This window comes from Arachis hypogaea, chromosome 9, assembly GCF_003086295.3.
Source record: "Arachis hypogaea cultivar Tifrunner chromosome 9, arahy.Tifrunner.gnm2.J5K5, whole genome shotgun sequence".
NCBI classification, from domain to species: Eukaryota; Viridiplantae; Streptophyta; class Magnoliopsida; order Fabales; family Fabaceae; genus Arachis; species Arachis hypogaea.
In genome coordinates, this window is record NC_092044.1 from 112804068 (window position 1) to 112822430 (window position 18363).

General features: G+C 34.7%; 4 protein-coding genes across 9 annotated transcripts; 2 read left to right on the forward strand and 2 right to left on the reverse strand.

Moving 5' to 3' along the window:
- Positions 1-374: 374 nt before the first annotated feature.
- Positions 375-3414, reverse strand: LOC112712019 (sec-independent protein translocase protein TATC, chloroplastic). Its single transcript, XM_025764790.2, has 4 exons — positions 2965-3414; positions 2297-2613; positions 1484-1774; positions 375-812 (listed from the first exon to the last, which is right to left on the reverse strand). The coding sequence occupies exons 1-4, from the start codon at positions 3242-3244 to the stop codon at positions 603-605; spliced, it is 1098 nt and encodes a 365-aa protein (XP_025620575.1). The 5' UTR covers positions 3245-3414; the 3' UTR covers positions 375-602.
- Positions 3415-3435: 21 nt separating this feature from the next.
- LOC112712018 (origin of replication complex subunit 4) lies at positions 3436-6816 on the forward strand. The gene is made up of 15 exons (XM_025764789.3): positions 3436-3716; positions 3805-3861; positions 3943-3990; positions 4233-4283; positions 4370-4413; positions 4493-4556; positions 4705-4791; positions 5051-5142; positions 5226-5307; positions 5467-5552; positions 5638-5747; positions 5869-5961; positions 6032-6096; positions 6244-6387; positions 6588-6816. The coding sequence occupies exons 1-15, from the start codon at positions 3510-3512 to the stop codon at positions 6621-6623; spliced, it is 1266 nt and encodes a 421-aa protein (XP_025620574.1). The 5' UTR covers positions 3436-3509; the 3' UTR covers positions 6624-6816.
- Positions 6817-8677: 1861 nt separating this feature from the next.
- Positions 8678-11105, forward strand: LOC112712022 (palmitoyl-acyl carrier protein thioesterase, chloroplastic-like). The gene is made up of 6 exons (XM_025764795.3): positions 8678-9058; positions 9229-9362; positions 9919-10032; positions 10118-10286; positions 10413-10481; positions 10646-11105. The coding sequence occupies exons 1-6, from the start codon at positions 8678-8680 to the stop codon at positions 11021-11023; spliced, it is 1245 nt and encodes a 414-aa protein (XP_025620580.1). The 3' UTR covers positions 11024-11105.
- Positions 11106-12157: 1052 nt separating this feature from the next.
- Positions 12158-18363, reverse strand: LOC112712020 (CDP-diacylglycerol--serine O-phosphatidyltransferase 1). 6 transcript variants are annotated; one of them, XM_025764794.3, is made up of 13 exons: positions 17944-18363; positions 16159-16442; positions 15990-16055; positions 15836-15895; positions 14970-15060; positions 14637-14691; positions 14419-14498; positions 14203-14319; positions 13977-14061; positions 13541-13632; positions 12977-13230; positions 12736-12824; positions 12158-12642 (listed from the first exon to the last, which is right to left on the reverse strand). In XM_025764794.3, the coding sequence occupies exons 2-13, from the start codon at positions 16320-16322 to the stop codon at positions 12515-12517; spliced, it is 1281 nt and encodes a 426-aa protein (XP_025620579.1). In that variant the 5' UTR covers positions 16323-16442; positions 17944-18363; the 3' UTR covers positions 12158-12514. The 6 variants fall into 6 exon arrangements, with proteins under 6 accessions (XP_025620579.1, XP_025620576.1, XP_072059620.1 ...); XM_025764791.3 differs by having other exon boundaries at positions 12941-13230; XM_072203519.1 differs by having other exon boundaries at positions 17683-18359.

Genomic DNA, 18363 nt, shown 5'->3' on the forward strand with positions numbered 1-18363 from the left:
TTGAAAATAGTCGGATATTTTGAACCATTTTAAAGATGTGAGATTGAGAATTGGAGACTAAAAAACAAGCCAACAGAACCATTAACATTCAAAGGCGTAGGATAATATAAAAAAGGATGATTGATTAACACGTTAGGATTATATTTTAGGAAAGGATGGGTTTATAGAATTATGACACGTACAATTCTATCCATATAAATCCCTCTATTATAAATGTTAAATTAAAACTAGACAGAGAGATTCAAAGTTCACTAGTCTTTAATAATTACATAGTGCTATATCACTTAGTGTATCAAAATTATATATCTTTAAATTGTTACTAATGTAATCGGTATTTTCCAAATTAAACTGTTAATCATGTGCCATATATAATGTTGGGTAAAAGTCAATTCATATATAAATCGTCAAAACTTGATGTAATTTTGGGACAAATAGTTACATATCCATATCGGACAAAAATTTAAATAAAACATAAATATAGGAAGGGTAATGCTATGGTACAAATTAAAAATATACACTAGATTGCTTCGTGAATGTACACTAACATTTGTTCAGGCAGACAAAAAATATTCTTGCACATACTAAGATATGTGGGACAAAGATCACCGTCCTGTAAGCTTGACAGCCCATGCACCACCTAGGTAAAGACCCAACAAAGGTGCAGCTAGAAGAACTTGAGTGAGTGGATCAGTGGAGGGTGTAACAACAGCAGCGGCCACCACTGCTCCAACCACAACATATCTCCAAACTGATAGCATCTGGTCTCCAGACACCAACCCAAGTTGTCCCAATAGGAATTGTATAACAGGTACCTGCAATATGGCTTCAGTTAGTTTCCACTAAAGTTTGGGAGGGGGAGAAAGGAGATTGCATTTAAACAACTCTATTCAGCTATAATTACACGGTAAGGAATACTAGAGAGCCATCAGAATTTATTGTTTTTGGCCATTAATTAACCATCAATGTTTAAAAGTATGGGCTAAAATATGTTGTTGAATTATTACACTAAAGGAATTGAGTTGATAGCTAAAAATGATGGTAAAAAAAATAAATTCTAATCCCCCTCTAGCATTTCTCTTACACAACACTTCTTGACTCCTTGTTTCTTGAACTATAATCTATGAAAAAATTACTATCGAAATGAATGATAAGATAAAGACTACAAATTCGGTGTAGACAATCCCTATCTTATTATTAGCATTCTTCAAGTTAATAGCATGGCTGTCTTTCAAATTCCTATTAGAAGCATACATCAACCATGTTTTGTATAACCCCAAAATGGCCTGAAGCAGACATATTTATATGTAATGATTTCTCTTTCCTATTATGATGTACATTTTCTTTTTGTTGGAGGGGACACACAATATAGCAATCGACTCAATTCCCTAATATGGGTGTCACTCAGCAAGGAGGTGCTATTCCAATCACCATAAATGCATAAAGAAATTATGTAGAAAATATAGGGGCCTAGGGGAAGAAATACCTGGAAAGATAAGCCTGTGCTGAACATAAGGACGAGGACAAACTCAAAGTATTGATCAATAGACCATAACGACTCAACAGCACCTTCAGCATAATTAACAAAGAAGTTTAAGGCTGCAGGTGTTAGAACTAAATAGGAGAAAGTTATTCCGGCATAGAAAAGAACTGACGAGCCCAATACAATTGGCCCTAGAAACTTTCTTTCAGCTTTTGTGAGACCTGGAAGTACAAAGGCTATAATCTCATACAGTATTACAGGACTTCCCAAGAGGAGGCCACAGTATCCAGACACCTGTAAGACAAAATTGCCAAAAATCAACTCAAGGAAGGTTGTTGGTTCTTTTATAATTTCTTTTTACATGACAGATTTTGATGTCAAATAGATGGGCGTGAAGATTGGGGAAGTTCATGCACAACAAAACATGAAATGCACGTATTTCTCACCGCATTGTAGTTAAGTGGGTAGGAAACAGATTTAAGCCAGATAATGACAGTCAGTTATCCAAAAATCATGTTTCTTGTTCTTATAAACTACTATATATTTGGGTATTCAGTATGGTTTCATATGAATTCAAGTTCAAGCTGAGTCTTAGTGACACAAACAATAAGTCAAAGAACAAGCATAAATTATAATAATGGCATAAGCTTTATTTGAGAACTAGTTATAATGGCCATATGAAAAATTGAGATTGCCTTGCACATTTGTGGTAATGCATGAGCTTGCTGTACAGCAATAGTTTGATTTTGCATAAAATGATATCAGACGAAGATATTATCCCCGAAGATATTATCCCCAAAGATTAAGGAATCTAACCTTTAAAGTTGTAAAGAAAAATTCTCCAGGACCTAGCTGAAGAAATCTTACACCCTGTGTCTTCACAGGAGATTCTAGAAGCACTATCAGATCTTTCGAAAATGCAAAGCATCCGAGAATGCTTCCTCCAACAGCTAGAACTGATACAAAGATTCTCTGTCGCAGCTCTTCAAGATGATCAAATATGCTCATTTCTTTATCATCGGGAAGAAGCTCTTTACTAGGATAAAGGAAATCATAGATAGCACTTCCTTCGCCATCTTGCTTAAAATTATCTGGAGCATCTCCATTTGTACCAGGAAGCAGATCCGTATTTTCTAGCATACAACAGTGACAAAATCTTAACCATATATTCAACGTTGCAGAAAATTATGAGCATTATCATTGCTCAACATTTCAAAGAAAAAAGGACAATAAGTAAGCAAAATTTTACCATGTCAGAGTTCAATGATTTGTGGACTTCAATGGATAAAATGAACAAACTTAAAGAGCAACAACCATAGCATAAATATAAGAAGCTCAATGATAAGTAAAAGACACCTATAAATCCAATTAAAACATTGGTAATACTACAAATTGATATATGATCAGAGCTCAAAGCCTATAAGAGAAACAATCACTACAAAGCAAAGACAAAAAGACTCGACAATCAATTTAGGTGTAGTTACCGGTGGGTCTTTCTTCAGTGGCAGAGCCGACAGCAGTTGAAGTAGTATTGGCGAGGTCTTGCTGCTGGAGTCTGGAGTCGTCATCGACGGCGAAGCAAGGAAACCTACCTAACCTCCCCTGCTTCCTCCGAGAGAGAGGGAAGCTCAAGCTGATAGTTTTAGAAAAGTTGGAAACCCGCACAGAGGAGGATGAGGAAGACGACGAGGAAGAAGACGATGTGAGGTGGAATCGTGAACGGAGGTCGACGTGGGAAGCGATGTTCATCGGAACGGTTCCCATGGCTTCGGCGTATCGAACGGTTGGTTCCTGTTCCACAAGATTGATATTTTTTCACTTCCACTTACTCAAACGTCACGTTTTTTCTTTAGTTCGTTTTTTTTTTTTTCTGGTTGCTTCTTTGGTTCGTTATTTCTTACGTTAATATTGGGCTTGGGCCTTATTGTTGGGCCAATAACATTGGGCCTGTTCTACAAATATATAGCTTCCCGCTCCCGCAACAGTAGAGGAGAACATATTTTTCCCGCCAAATAATCATCGATCGGGAATGGAGATGAAGAGGGAGAATCACAAAGGGAAGGCGTTGAATCTGCTTCGAAGCAGAGTCTGTGACCCCAAATTCGCGTTCAAGGCACTCTATAATTCTCCAGAGAGCAACTATAGCAAGCTTAAATTCATGATTTCTAGTTCCGTTACTGAGGCTTGCAACAATTCCATTCTCCTTCTCGGTCCTCGCGGCTCCGGCAAGATTTCCGTTTGTTTTCTCTCTAAATAACTACTCTCTTCTTACTCTTTGCTTAACGGTTTCTTCAATTTCGTCGTAACTGTATCCTCTATGTTAGGTGTTGGAGCTTGTCATTCGGGATTTGCTGGATGAGTATCCCGACTCAATTTCAGTGGTATTATTTGCTTTCTCTTTCTCTCTTTCTTTTTCTTCTCGTTTTCTATTTTTGAGTTATTCGTTTCCTTGATTGTTACAGATCAGGTTAAGTGGACTTCTACATGGCGATGACATTTCAGCATTCAAGGTTTGCAATTCTCAAATAATCTGGCTACACTTATTGAACCAGCTCAAACGTAGGATAATCATCAATCCTGAGCTAGCTTAGAGTTTTTTTTTTTCAATTTTATTTTGTGAACTTTCACGATATCATTTTCAAATGTCTGTTATGAACTTGTGAATTTACAATTGAGTTGGGATCAGTAGGTTTATGAGGCACTGCTTCCTGTTATAATGTTCCATTTGTTGTCATAATTTATGATTAATCAGGAAATAGCTAGGCAGTTATGTATGGAGCATCAGTTACTATTCTCAAAATCGGTAATAAGACTTAAACTTCGCAAGATTTGTCCTATGCTTTTACAACTAGGCTATATGTTAATTATTTTGAGTTTCACTTTTTGCAGGCATCGTTTGATGACAACTCCCAATTTATGGTAGCAATGCTAAAGTGAGTAAACTTTTCTCTTGGTAAAAATTTGAAGAAATAATATTACATGCTGAAGCTTGTATAAATCGTTGTTTTCTAGGGAATGTGGATTGGCACATAAAACAGTCATTTTTGTTTTGGATGAGTTTGACCTCTTTGCTCAGGTAAGGCTATATCTGCTTTCCTACATACATTATTTATCGAAGCTTGTAGCGCAGACTTTGGGTTACAATTTTAGTTATGATCAATTGACTACTTTCTAGGTTTAGCTTTTGGTTACATTTGCCATAACTCTATCCTGATTCTCTGCAGGGCAAACAGCGGTTACTTTATAGCCTCTTGGATGCAATGCAATCAGTAACATCACAGGCTGTTGTAGTTGGCATTAGCTGTCGGCTGGTGTGTGCTTAATAATTATCTCTCCGTTACTTATGAAATTTCAAGTAGTTATCACTTACAAATTCATCACGTCTGAATTTCTATACCTGGTTGATTAAGAAAACTAAAAGGCTTTGTTTAAAATGTTGTCAATTTGTGATTTTAAAATTATTATTATTATTGTATTGGGAATTTTGCAATATTTTGAGAGAATAAAATCCTCTTCATAAAGTTCTCATATAGATCATCATAAAACAAACCAAGATGATCCACCTTGCAGGATGCTGATCAGCTGTTGGAGAAAAGAGTACGATCTCGATTTTCACATAGAAAGCTGTTGTTTATGCCGCCTTCAATGGAAGACTCACAGAGGTAGGTAAACTGTAATTTCCTTTGGATTGGCTCCTGCTTGATATGATGTCGAACAAACTGTTTTTTGACTTCTTGGTATGCAGCTTGCTGGTGCACATGCTTACGATACCAGTAGATTCAAGCTTTCCCCGTGATTATGCTATTGAATTTAATAGAAAGGTCCAAGTATCCTTTTTTTGCTGCTGCTATCATTTTCAATCTGTTCAGTGTATGTTTCTGTCAGTTAATTCATGTCTATAATAACGTTTCTTATGTTGAGAATACTTACTTTTGTGTTTTCTTCACATTTATGTACCTCGTAAAGAAATCCTTGACAAACTACAGAATATTGTAGAAGACAAAAGGTTCAAAGAAACCTTCAGTAACTATTTAAATTTTGACTCCTCTGTTAAGCATTTGCTAAAGTTCCTGTAAGTGACTTGTTTACTATTCTGTTAGCTCTTGTATGTCAAATAGACCATTGTCATAGACTTGTGAGTTAAATGATATTTCCAGATTCTGTGCTATCTCTCATATGGATTTGAAGACTGGGTTTCTGTCCCTTGAGAACTTCAAAACCGCATTTTCAAGTATTAATAGGCAACCAAAACTGGAATGTCTAAGAAGTACGCCATTTTTTCATATTTTTACTTTATGACTGTCGACACATTCAAATTCTGTTTTATAAAAATACTCTCTTTCTTTTTCTTTTTTTATGTATTGGTTTATTTCTTCTTGGTCCTGCAGATTCCTCCATTTTAGAACTTTACATTTTGGTTTGCATGAAGAGGTTGGAAGTGAAAGAGAAAAGCTTCTGCAACTTCAATTCTGTTATGAAAGGTAAACTTTTGAGGTGTTATTTCACTTTCCCATTTTTGGCGTCCCTTAACGTGTCTACCTTATGCTGCAGAGTATAAAAGTATACATGATTCCTTCCAGACTTCTGATTACTATGATCGAAATGTCTGCTTAAGGGTAGGTGTATAAAATTTTAATGATTTATCTATTTGAGCCAAACATCTAATATATATAATAAATATAACGCATGATGATATGGTTGTATTTCCTGTAGCTTATGTGATTTGTCCCCAACCTGAAGCCCATCTTTTAACACTTTTGTAGGCATTTGAGCACCTTATAAATCGGGAATTAATATGCTTCGCAGACAATAGAGGGCATAGTTTGTCCGTTGAATATCGTCCTGTAAAGCTTTTAATCTCATCTGCTGAACTGAATCAGGGACTAAGAGCATATCATTCATGCCCCGTAAGCCACAATCTTCATTCTATTTATGTGCCACATTGAGAAATGAGAATTGCATGGATTATCATTGACATCACTTGATTGCGTATAGGGTCATTATTATTTTCTGTTTCACTCTCTACGTACTTAGCTTGTTTCATTGTTACACGCCACATATGTGGAGGTAAGGTGATGGGAGCATAATTCATTGTATGTTTTGGCAGGCTATTCTTCAAAAGCTAATGGATCGTGAAGGCTAGAACACTCCAAGGGATACTTCTGTTGGTTGATTCGAGTTACAAATGTATGTGGTATGGGTGTCCAAATTGTGCTGCGAAATCAGTTAATTGATCAAAACAAACACATAGAAGGCTTTTATTTTTATTGTTTCTAATTTAGTTTGTACACACTAGTTACAAGTCACAAACGCAATAGATTATTGTTACTCTGATAGTACATACTTATTTTCCCGTTACTAATCATGCAATTTTAGTAAGTTGCTGCATAATTTCTCATTATGTTATCCTCCAGAGTGATTATGACAGTTAACATTTACTGCATGGTTACAGGTTAAGAAAACTTTATGAAGTATGAAAGTGACATAACAGGAGGGAAAAAAAGTTACTAATTAGAAAAAGATTGATAAAATACATAAGACAACTCATTTGATGACCACTGGAACAGGATGATAAAAGATAAACCACTAGTAACAAAGTAATAGAAGTTTTCATCCTGCTTTTTCTCAATGTTTATTAGGAGCGACAAGCACTAATATTTAACTTGAAACCATGACAACAGTTAAAGAACAAACAAAAGAATCTACATCTTCATGCTTTGTGAGGGTTCTTTATAACTCTTAGTGTATCTATAACGGTTAATCCGAATCAAATTCTAGTTGATTTGCAAATATACTCTAGTGACATTTTGACATTTTATAGACACAACAATGAATGCAGCCAAAGAACCTGAATAGATCGTAAAGAGATTATGAATTACGACAAACTAGTTTTAAACTTTTGCAATGTCTTAAGCTACCGTTATTTGTCTTAATGTTGGTCCCTTTTATCAAATTCTTGGTTTTGTTGTGCTGATAACTAACCTCCATCGATCACGTACTAGTATATTCCTTTTCTTGGCTTGTGCTGAAAAAGTTAAAGCAGATCAGTTAATCTTTGTTTATTCGTGTCGATGAAATACTAAATTATGCATTGATCAAAGTGAAAGAACTTTAGACTTTCTCTAATAGCTCTCATAATTTCCGACATTCCTTGCAAACTACAGAAAACATAGTAATTCCAAGAAGATTCGGATTCCTCCACGCTAAAGTTTTAAAGGATTCGTGTATTTTTTTTATTGGAAAAACTTCCACCACTAAAACTTTTTCTTCTCGAAGTTACTCGCACATAAGACTGGTAGCAATTACTAACAGGAAACCAAAGCAACAGTGTCTGTCACTCTGTCTCGGCAAATAAGGATATAGCATACTTTAATATTCACATTTCCATAATGTTTATCATAATTCAGTTATAACGAGATCATTTTATTTTCTTCTACCAACTTATAGATATTGTGGGATTTTTCTTGTGTTTACTACTTAACATCTTGGACAAAAATGTTAAGACTTAAGAGACAATATATATTTAGAAGAAAGACATCAAAACAAAAATTTAAAATTATCTATAAGCTTTTTAAAATAATTTCTTTATTTAAAAAATAAATCAACAAAATAACATTCCAAATCTGATTATTAAGCAATCACAAAATACATATGTACCAACAGATATCCATAGCTAAGGCAATTCTGAAAGCTTGTGACGACAAATTAGCAGAGCTAATGAATTACCTAAGGAAAAAATGTCAAAATCAAAATTTCAGAATCCTACAAAATTCTCAAACATAAACTAAAACGCCCATGTAAGTGTCCTCTTTAGTTGATTCGATCTTTCCTAGGTAGTTGCCTTTTCCACTTAGATAACTAAAAAGGGTAGTTGAGCAGCAAATACCAAAGGTCCTCTCCTTGTTATATGAGACCAAACATATCACAATGCTTATGTCTTCCAACTCCTATATAGTTTGTTCCGCCTAAAGTAACCTATAAAGACCATGTCTTTTTTAGAATCCCAGGGACCCTTTATTTTACTAACTAAAACTAGAAGAGAATTTCATTCAAACTTTAGACTTTATATGCATATAAAATTTGACTAAGTTTGTGATTTAGCATTTCAGGTCGGAAAAAAAAGGGACAAAAAATCCAAAAGAAAAACTCAAATCAAGAGGGAAAAAAAAAAAAAGAAGAGTAGGAAGAAACACAAGAATGAATATTACTACTATTACTACTATTGTCTCATATCCAGCATCTGCATATGTTGTGAGGTGTTGTTCCAAACATGAAAGGCATAGTAAGCAACAACCAAACAACATCATGATTAATGGGACTACTCTAAGGTCTTCGGCAGTTAAGGTTGTTGAGTCAGTTGTCGCCTCAACCACTCTTGATCACTCTGTTGTTACTGTTAATGGGAACAATAATGGACAGCGCCAGAATATCCCAACAAAGAAGCAGCTTGTTGATCCTCATAGGCAAGGTCTCATGGTTGAAGGTGGAGTTGGTTATAGACAAACTATTGTTATTAGATCCTATGAAGTTGGACCTGACAAAACTGCAACACTTGAGAGCATCCTCAACCTTCTTCAGGTAATTATTAATTGGAAAAAGATCCTCACTTTAGAGGAGCTTGATCCTTATTGAGTTTACTAGTCAATGTATTAAGTTCTACGATTCGAGTTTACATAATCTAATCTGCACAAGTATATGCGAACTCTCAAGTTTGATAACCTTGAGTACTATTCATTTTTTATATGTAGGAGACTGCATTAAACCATGTGTGGATGTCTGGACTTCTTGGTGATGGGTTTGGTGCAACGCATGGAATGATAAGGAATGATCTCATTTGGGTTGTCTCAAGAATGCAAGTTCTCATTGATTATTATCCAATTTGGTAAGCACAAGAAATTATATTTGCATCACTCTTTGGTACTTTACCAAATGTCACATTCCTGCAAACCTTTTAACTTCTTTTATTTCTTATGGATCACTTTTAATGTCAAAAGTGGAAGTATACATCTAAAGGTGGTGCATATAACTTTTGTAACCACATGAAGTAACTTGCATTTCTAGCAATAAATTTTATACAGGAAGAGAGAGATAAATAGTAAAAATTTTCAAACTTCAACTCTCCTTGGACAATTAGTACTTAACAAAATTTCTTAGTTTTTTATGGTTCTCCTAGAAGTTTTCTCCATATTCAAAAACTTTTGTCCTATTCCCCTTTTAACTTTTAGCAGCCGAAATTACGGATATGCAACTATATTATAACAAATCAACAACTTCATTAGAATATCCTGTTTCTAACATTGTTACTGCACATAATCTCAGAAAGGTTGCCGAAAGAATCAAAGAAAACTTAATAAGTTTATTCATACTAGTTTTGCAACCATGTCTTGGCATGACACAACCATAAGAACAAGTGATGAAATTCTTTAACTTGGTGGCAGGGGAGAGGTAGTTGAAATTGACACATGGGTTGGAGCATCCGGCAAGAATGGAATGCGGCGCGATTGGCTGATTAAAAGTCAGGCAACCGGCCACATTTTTGCTCGTGCAACGAGGTATGCATTTCAAGAACAAACACTTCTGAAAATATGGAATTTTCTTTTTGATGTTGTGATTGAGTTTAGCATTGTATCCACTCAGCACATGGGTGATGATGAACCGAAAAACGAGACGCCTCTCTAAGATGCCTGAAGAGGTGAGGGATGAACTTGTACCTTGGTTTATTGAGAAGCAAGCAATAGAGGAAGAAGCTCCTGAAAAGATTGTCAAATTGAACAAGCAAGCAAAATACATGAACTCTGACTTGAAGGTATAAATATTAAATATACATACAAGTTTATGGCATTTTTATGCATTAGCATTTTCTGCTACCTTGCCTAGGCACAAAAATCCTATAATTCAGTAATGAATTTCTTTTTTCCTATCTGTTTTGCAGCCCAAAAGAAGTGATTTGGACATGAACCAGCATGTTAATAATGTGAAGTATGTACGGTGGATGTTAGAGGTAACAAAATTTATAGACACATTTGTTCTATTTGGTAACTGTCTTAGGACACAATAAATGTTAAAGACAAAAACATTTGTTTTTAAAATAGTATTTATCTCATTTTTTAAACAAGTATATATCTCTTAATATCTTTAAACTTTAACCATGAAATACTTTCACAGACTATTCCAGACCATGTTCTAGAGAATCACCAATTATCAGGCATCACACTAGAATACAGAAGGGAATGTGGAAGTGCAGATATAGTTGAATCATTATGTGAACCTGAAGAAGATGAGATGGTTAGTAATTTAATGGAACAACACTACAACACAAGTTTACTCAATGGCTTGTCTTTGGCATCATCATCAGCAGCAGAGATTATAAATGGTGGTGGAGTCCTCACTTGCATTGATCAAATTCAAAGGCCAATAAGGTATACACACCTTCTACAAACCAAAGGAGAGAAACAAAATGATGAAATTGTCAGAGGCAGGACTTCATGGAAGAGGAAGCTCTCTACCATGCATCTTCCACCTAATACTATATGTGGCATGTAGTAGCCATTGGGAACTTACCATAAATTATAGTTTGGCATGCTTACCAAGAAAGCTTGGAAACTTTGTGAAAACTGTGAAGTAATTATATGCATTTTAATGACTTGTATTTTAAGGGTATTTATTAAGAAAAGTGAAAATATAAAAAAAAATTATTAGAAATATAAACTTTTAAATGTTTTTATTTGTTAATGAATACCCTTAAAATCCTTGTATGCTGAATTCTAGTGTTATTTGTACTTTGTAAGTGTAAATTGTTTATGTACATTATAGAGACACAGAGATTTTGACTCCATCCTACATTGCCATAAGCTGATGAGTCTTTCTCTTTTTATGATGTCCAACAATAATCTCCAGTTTTATATAAATCACATTATTGATTTAAGAATAGTTAATATGATTGTATTTTAGTTCTTATCAGCACACTCCCATACAACCATTAACTTCCTATTAACAGCATAATTAGCTCTAATACTTCAATTGTTATCGAAGCATATTCTTTGTTACGTTTTCGTTTGAGTTAAATTTTAAAGTTGTCTCTGATATTGGTATCATATACTAAAATCGTTCCTAATATTTCAATTACACTAAGTACATCTCTGAGATTGGCAAAAATGCACCATAACAATGTTATGACGTGGTTTGCTGACATGGACCGTTAATGATACATGTCACTTCATGATTTGGTTACGTATAATAATTTGATGACGGGTCGATCAATGACACATGACATGCTAACATTGACGGTTGTGCCACATGTCATAATACTATTTGGCCACATGTTTGTTTGTGCCACATATCGCAATATTATTCCTCCATGTATCATCTGTTATGTCATTATTGTAGATGTATCAAATTGATCTATCACTTTACACTAAGTGACTTATTTTAGTTGCTGAAATTTAATATCGTGCATCAAATTAGTCCATTTGCTAGTGTTTTTTTCTCATTTTTTTATAAATTCAAAATTTTAATAATATTGGAAGTAATAATATTTAAATTCATGTTTTAATCTTAGTTTCAACTTTTACTCGTGACCCACTTGATTATTAGAGCAATATATTACAATTGGAAAGGCTGAAAATATTCACGAAATGCGATTACATCCGGATGTTAAAAATGTCACACTAAATCAAATGCACACAAATGGCTCCATTCAAAATTTCATTCAAATGAGTGATTACAAGTTTAAGAATAATGATTCATTCCAAGGAACAGAGATTGGCCAATTCACTAAATATGGTGGAAACCTATTCATAAGCCTCATAAGCACTATATTCATTCCTCTATCATATCAAATGAACCCTAATATTTGCTGCCCCAAGAAACTATGACCTACTAACCTAGGAGAATAATCACTTAGACATTTACAATTATGAGGTAGATAAATAGTATTTACACCATTTATGGAAATGGATACCCATAAAAATCAAGAAGGAATCAAAGAATAGTGCACAAGCAAAAAATACCAGGAAAAAAATAAGAAGAAAAACTCTATCGCCTCTTCTTCCCTAGAATTAGGTGGGGATGCCAAGACCACAATAGTAGAAATGTAACAATGGCCACGCCTACAGATGACCAGAATATTACCAGCCATATCGGCATCGGTTTTGGGTACAAACCTGGCAAAACACAACGAAGGCATAGACGAAATCAACAATCGAAATATCGTATACAAGACATAAACACATAAAATATGCAGATAATTGACCTACCATGTCCAAACTTGATACAAATCAAAAGCTCAACAATGCAAATAGCAAGAGAGAGCCAACAATATGCTCCAACCTTTTTGACTGGCTTCCTAAAAGATTCGGAATGACGAATAAAGCCGACAAAGTAAAATGTTAGAAACAATAGATGTTAACGTTGGTTGAGATTCAACATGCATAAACTACGCAAACAGAAAAATGTAATTACATTGGGCCGGTAGAACAAGAGAGATGGAGAATGAACCTGTCTTGAAGGTATGTATTGTACTCACGAATTGTTGGAATTGCAAGCAGCCACCATAAAATCAACCTATATATAACTACAGAATTTCGAGGAGGTATCCAGAGACAAAACTTCAAAAAGAATGTGTTGAGCTCTACTGTCAAAAATACAATACAAAGACTAAGCACTTGAATAAATCGCCAAGGACCAAGCAACGGATGCCACTCGTCTTTATCCCAGTGCGCTGGTGTGAACTGGCCCAATGTTCGTTTCACCTGATGCAAATTTCATGTTTAGACAAAAGAGAACAAAACAAATATCACATTCAGTCCCCTACCCAATTATAACAAATTCAAAGTGGACAAAAAATCCAAAATTCTGTCGAGAACTTCCATTGGTAGTCTTGTTTCTTTTTCTTTTCTTTTTAAAGTTGAAGTGATCATGCTAATATCACAAAATAAATATTGATTTTTGACACAGCAGGAAATTAAGAGTATTTGTCCAAATCACTTAGACATCAATCTACAGAAAGCAAAGATTCAAAAATAATGTGGTAACTAACAAGCAATCAAAATAAACACATACCTTTCCTATAATATTAGGCTGGCGGCTCAGACCAACCCACTTGTATGTTTTCCCATCAAAGTACCTCACAGTATGCATTCCAGCCCAAATACCTGTATGTTAATCCAAGTAATGCGTTACAATCGGATCTGAGAATTCAATGTCAGATTGCATTAACGAACAAAACTCTGCAAGAATAGTAAATCCTCCATTTGGTTCAATGAAGATATTAAAAGATATCCACCAAGGTTACTGTCTCAAGCTTCCAGCATTTGAGGGGCTGACCCTGTTTGTGAATCAAGAATGTGTTGAGAACATATTAAAGTACAATTCAATTACTATATGCAACGTTTCAGATGTGGTGATATAGCCACCATGATCGTTCATCAATTAACAAATCAAAAGCTGCAATTTTTGCAAAAATGGTTTAAAAGAACGGAATTCAGAGAACCCTTACCGAACCAATTGCAGATGAATATGTCAAGAATAATACTATCCCACCAGCACTCGTTGAAATTTGGTAACATGTGACGAAAAGTAAGCTGATGACACAAACACAAAATAGTTTATAGTTTATAAACAATAAAAGATAATATAAAATAGATATGAAGAAAAAAAAAGTATTAAGGGCTTAATCCACAATGAAATGAAATTTCGAAGAATTCTTATTATCAATGGCTAACCTCCATCATCTCAAAACCGATCGATAACACCCAAAGAAGAGGCTGATTACGAATCAATATAGCCTTTCCCCACCAGCCAATAATATGAGCTAGAACAAACTCATCAAAAAGTGTTTCCTAGAAAATGGACCACAATGCATAAGATCCAAATTCAATTTGTAGAATGATATTGAGAATAAATGGGGAAAAAGAAGGACAGGAAAAAAGTAACCGTACATAAAGATTCTTAAACTTATTTGCAGGGTTCTCAGGTAGGTATATGCGGCAATCAGCCCCATAAGATCTTTCCGGAAGTTCTGCAAAAATCATATAAAATCATTACAAATTCTGAACATAAAGGTATCACAGGCTGGATCCACAACCAACAAACAGAGTTGATACAACAAGCTCAACCGAGAGTTAAAGGCTAGACAGAAGGGACCAGATTGAATTACCAATGCCAAGATCAGGATGAAGAAACTTCATAAACTGCCGAGCATTGTCACGCGTCTGTAAATAACAAATCAAGGCCGCACATGTTAGTCCAGCGCACATTGACTTCAGTTTAGAGAGATCAAAAAGTGGCAGGAATCATGTACATAAGACAGAAAGTTGGTGCAATCTAAAAGATGCAACTTTCAAAAAATAAAAATGCAAAGAAGCAACACAAAATAGCATTTTTAAATTTCTCATTAGTAGAAAAGCTAATTTTAAACTTGATATGCATGCATCATACATATTGACATTTTTCACCAAGAGCATTTCCAAAACAAAACATAACAGCAAACCTGAAAAAGCAAAAATGTGAGAGCAACCAGGTAAACAACAGCCATCCCATGCACCAAGCGCCAAATAGCAGGATGTGGCCTAATAAGAACCCTGAACAAAATAGGACAAAAAAACAAGTTTATACGGAAATACTCTCAAGGATTGATGAAACTACTAGTTTTGCTGAGCTAAGTGCTCATCTACCATCATTTCATATTCAACAGGAGCCAGTATAAATTCATAGTGTCACAGGCTGCAACTTAGTAGAAACATTTAGGTATGATTATTTTAAGGATTTGTAATGGACGAATTCTATTAAACTACATTACTAATTAGAACTTTCAGTAACTTCCTTTGCCATAAAATTAAAGAAAGTTATTCACACTGTGCTTTAGTTAAATGACCCCCAAACCATCAAATCTTGAATGAGACCTTGCCTATATCAGATTACTTGGGATATTAACTTACATTCCTAATGGTGATAAAAACTAATACGTAGACCAGTTGAATCATTTTCTGCATAATAAATATAAAATTCTCCCAAACATAATTTCTAATTCAATGGGAAAAAAATATTAAATGATAAATTCAGGAATTAAAGTCTCAAACACCCTCAAACCCAGAAGCTAAAAATTCAGATATTCAATCCCCAAACCCCAAGGTAAAGGCAAACAAATAATCATATCACGGAGGAAATCCACATGAAAGACCTCAAAACAATCTCTTAAGATCAAGACTTAAAACGCACTAAATACACCAGACTACTATATATAACATGATAAAGGAATTACCTTTGCAAAACTAATGTATACATCCAATCCATTAACAATATAAATACATGAAAAGAAAAAACACTACACAAAATAAGTTCACATTGATTACTCACGTCGAAGGAGCTTGAAGCAGGCAATAAGCAAGAAAAACAGCAATCATTGCCCATATACCCCTACAGAGAAAACAATTTTGTGATCATTTAGCATTGTACAAAGAAGTAAAAAATTTAACAAAGCAGCATGATCATCAAATGTCAAATACCAAACCTTTTAACGGAAGTGACAATATCACCAGATGCATCTCTTTCTGGATCAAGTGCCCCACTTGCCCAACTGACATATACAACCAATAATATTTCAGAAAAACAAGAACTTTTCCAAGTAATAAATACAGAACTTTACTCATTAGCAATAACATAAGCAGAAGAGTCCTCACATAAGAAAGCAAGCACCAACAAGTAACAATGTGATTGTCCGAGGCTTGTATGCCCAAGCTGTCCAAGGATCAAGCTCTTCATCAGCATCAAGCATATGGGAATTTCCATTTTCTTTAACATGATGATCTTGTTTCTTTACTCTTCTATGACCGTTGGATTCCATAATCAGTGTCCAGAGAAATTACTCTCTTAACTGGAATCTAAGTCAAAGAAGTAATAACATCTATAGATGCAAGATGCTTTGACAAATAGCCCGAGTTATCTAAATCTTTAAAGACCACACCTGAAATTTACACAAAAACAACAGATGAGTAACAATATCTTAAAAGCTGACCCTACATTTCAGTTTCTGTGATGGAAAAGAAATCTCAAATCTCAAACTTTAATATATGAGATAACACATGGAACACTAGCAAGACTTGCTAATGACAGGTAATTGGTGTTTAGTGAAGCATCACCAGCACTCGCTGACATGAGAAATACATATATACACACTTTGAAAATAACAACAGGTGCGTACAGATTTTAAACTAAATCCACATATATCATTATGCATTTATGCAGTAGTAAGTTCTATTATATACATGCATGATAAATACAAGCTCTAAGTGAAATAAACACGAGAACTCCATCTACTACTAGTACTACCTGAAGAGAGCCTAGAAAAGATATTTTTCACAAAATTATCTATAGCATCTATAATCTATAATAATATAAATTTTGTAAAAAAAGAAAAAAAATCATATTGAATCACAAAAAGAAGGAAAAAAAAAACAACTTAGGGTTCAAAATAAAAAAGAAACTAGAGACTGCAGACTGGAACATTTCTGAGCTGAAAACACATCAATTCAAACCCCATATTTGTAACCTGTAGTATGTGGAGACAATTTAATTTCAAACATCTATTGAGAAACCAATAACAAAGAAGAAAAAGAAGAAGCAAATAATAGAACTCCACAATATTGTGCATGTCTGAATATTATTCCTAAAAATGAAAAGAATTTAAAAGAAAATTGAAAAAACAGCAGAGCAGTACTACCCAATAGAGACGACAGCCACATGCATATCAGAAAGAAGCACACTGATTAGTATCAAATTCCATTCAAAGATAACCATCTAAACCAGGAACTTTGGCAAACAGTTAAACCAAAAATATATTAAAAAAAAACCTCCTAATTAATAGAAACGTTTCTTTCACCGCATTTAATTAAGACCAGAGGAAATATTTAAAATTTTCAATCCATGCCATCTGTCGATGACAGTTATGGCACCATCATGGATCTAAATCTGGCATCTGTGGTCAGTAACAAAAGAAACCCCATTGCAACAGTGCATAATTCAACACTGTTCAGTTCAGGTGCATGTAAACAAAATAGATACCGATTTGGACCCTGAATCAAAGCTGAATGGTTAAGTAAGGTGAACCCAAAAATACAAAAAATAGAACTTTGCAAACAAAATTTTGATAAATTCGGACGAAGCAGAAATGGAAAAGGAAATTAAGAAAAATAGGAATGACGTACACTGAATATGAGGAGCTAGTAGAGTAGATTCGAAAACCGAACAATCCAAAAAGAAAACGCATAACTTATTTGCATTCACAGCGTGTGTATTTATGAGAGAGAGAGAGAGAGAGAGAGTAGTGATGTTATTATTCTACAGTTATGATTTGCGACGAAAAAAAAAAAGTGACGACGCGCAATAACAGAGAGAAAAAGCGAGTTGGAAAAGCATGTGAAAATTGTATATATCGCGTTGTTTGTTTCAGAAGATGGAATACTTACGTATTTGGAGAGAGAGAGAGAGTGTGTGTGTGTGACGGTGAGATGAGGCAGACAAAGGACCCCCTGGCCGTACGATTTGAGAAAGGAGAAGATCGCAGCCGTCGGATGAATTAGAGAGAGAAGGAGAGGAAGTTTGAGTTTGAATTTATAAGCAATGAATGAATCGAAATCAGAGAGAAGGAGGAATGAAGAAATGATGGAAATTAGAGTATTTATAGATTTGATTGAAGGAAAGGGGTGTAGAGAGAGTGTGGTGTGGTGGTTGGTGTTGTGGTTTGGGGTCGCAGGAAGCAGGAGGGTCTGCAACAGCGGCGAAAAGTGGAGAGAGAGAGAGAAAGAATGAAGAGAGAGAAAGGAAGTACGACGGTCAAAGATAGATTTGAAGATGTTTTAGATACGCACGATGGTCTCTCATCAATC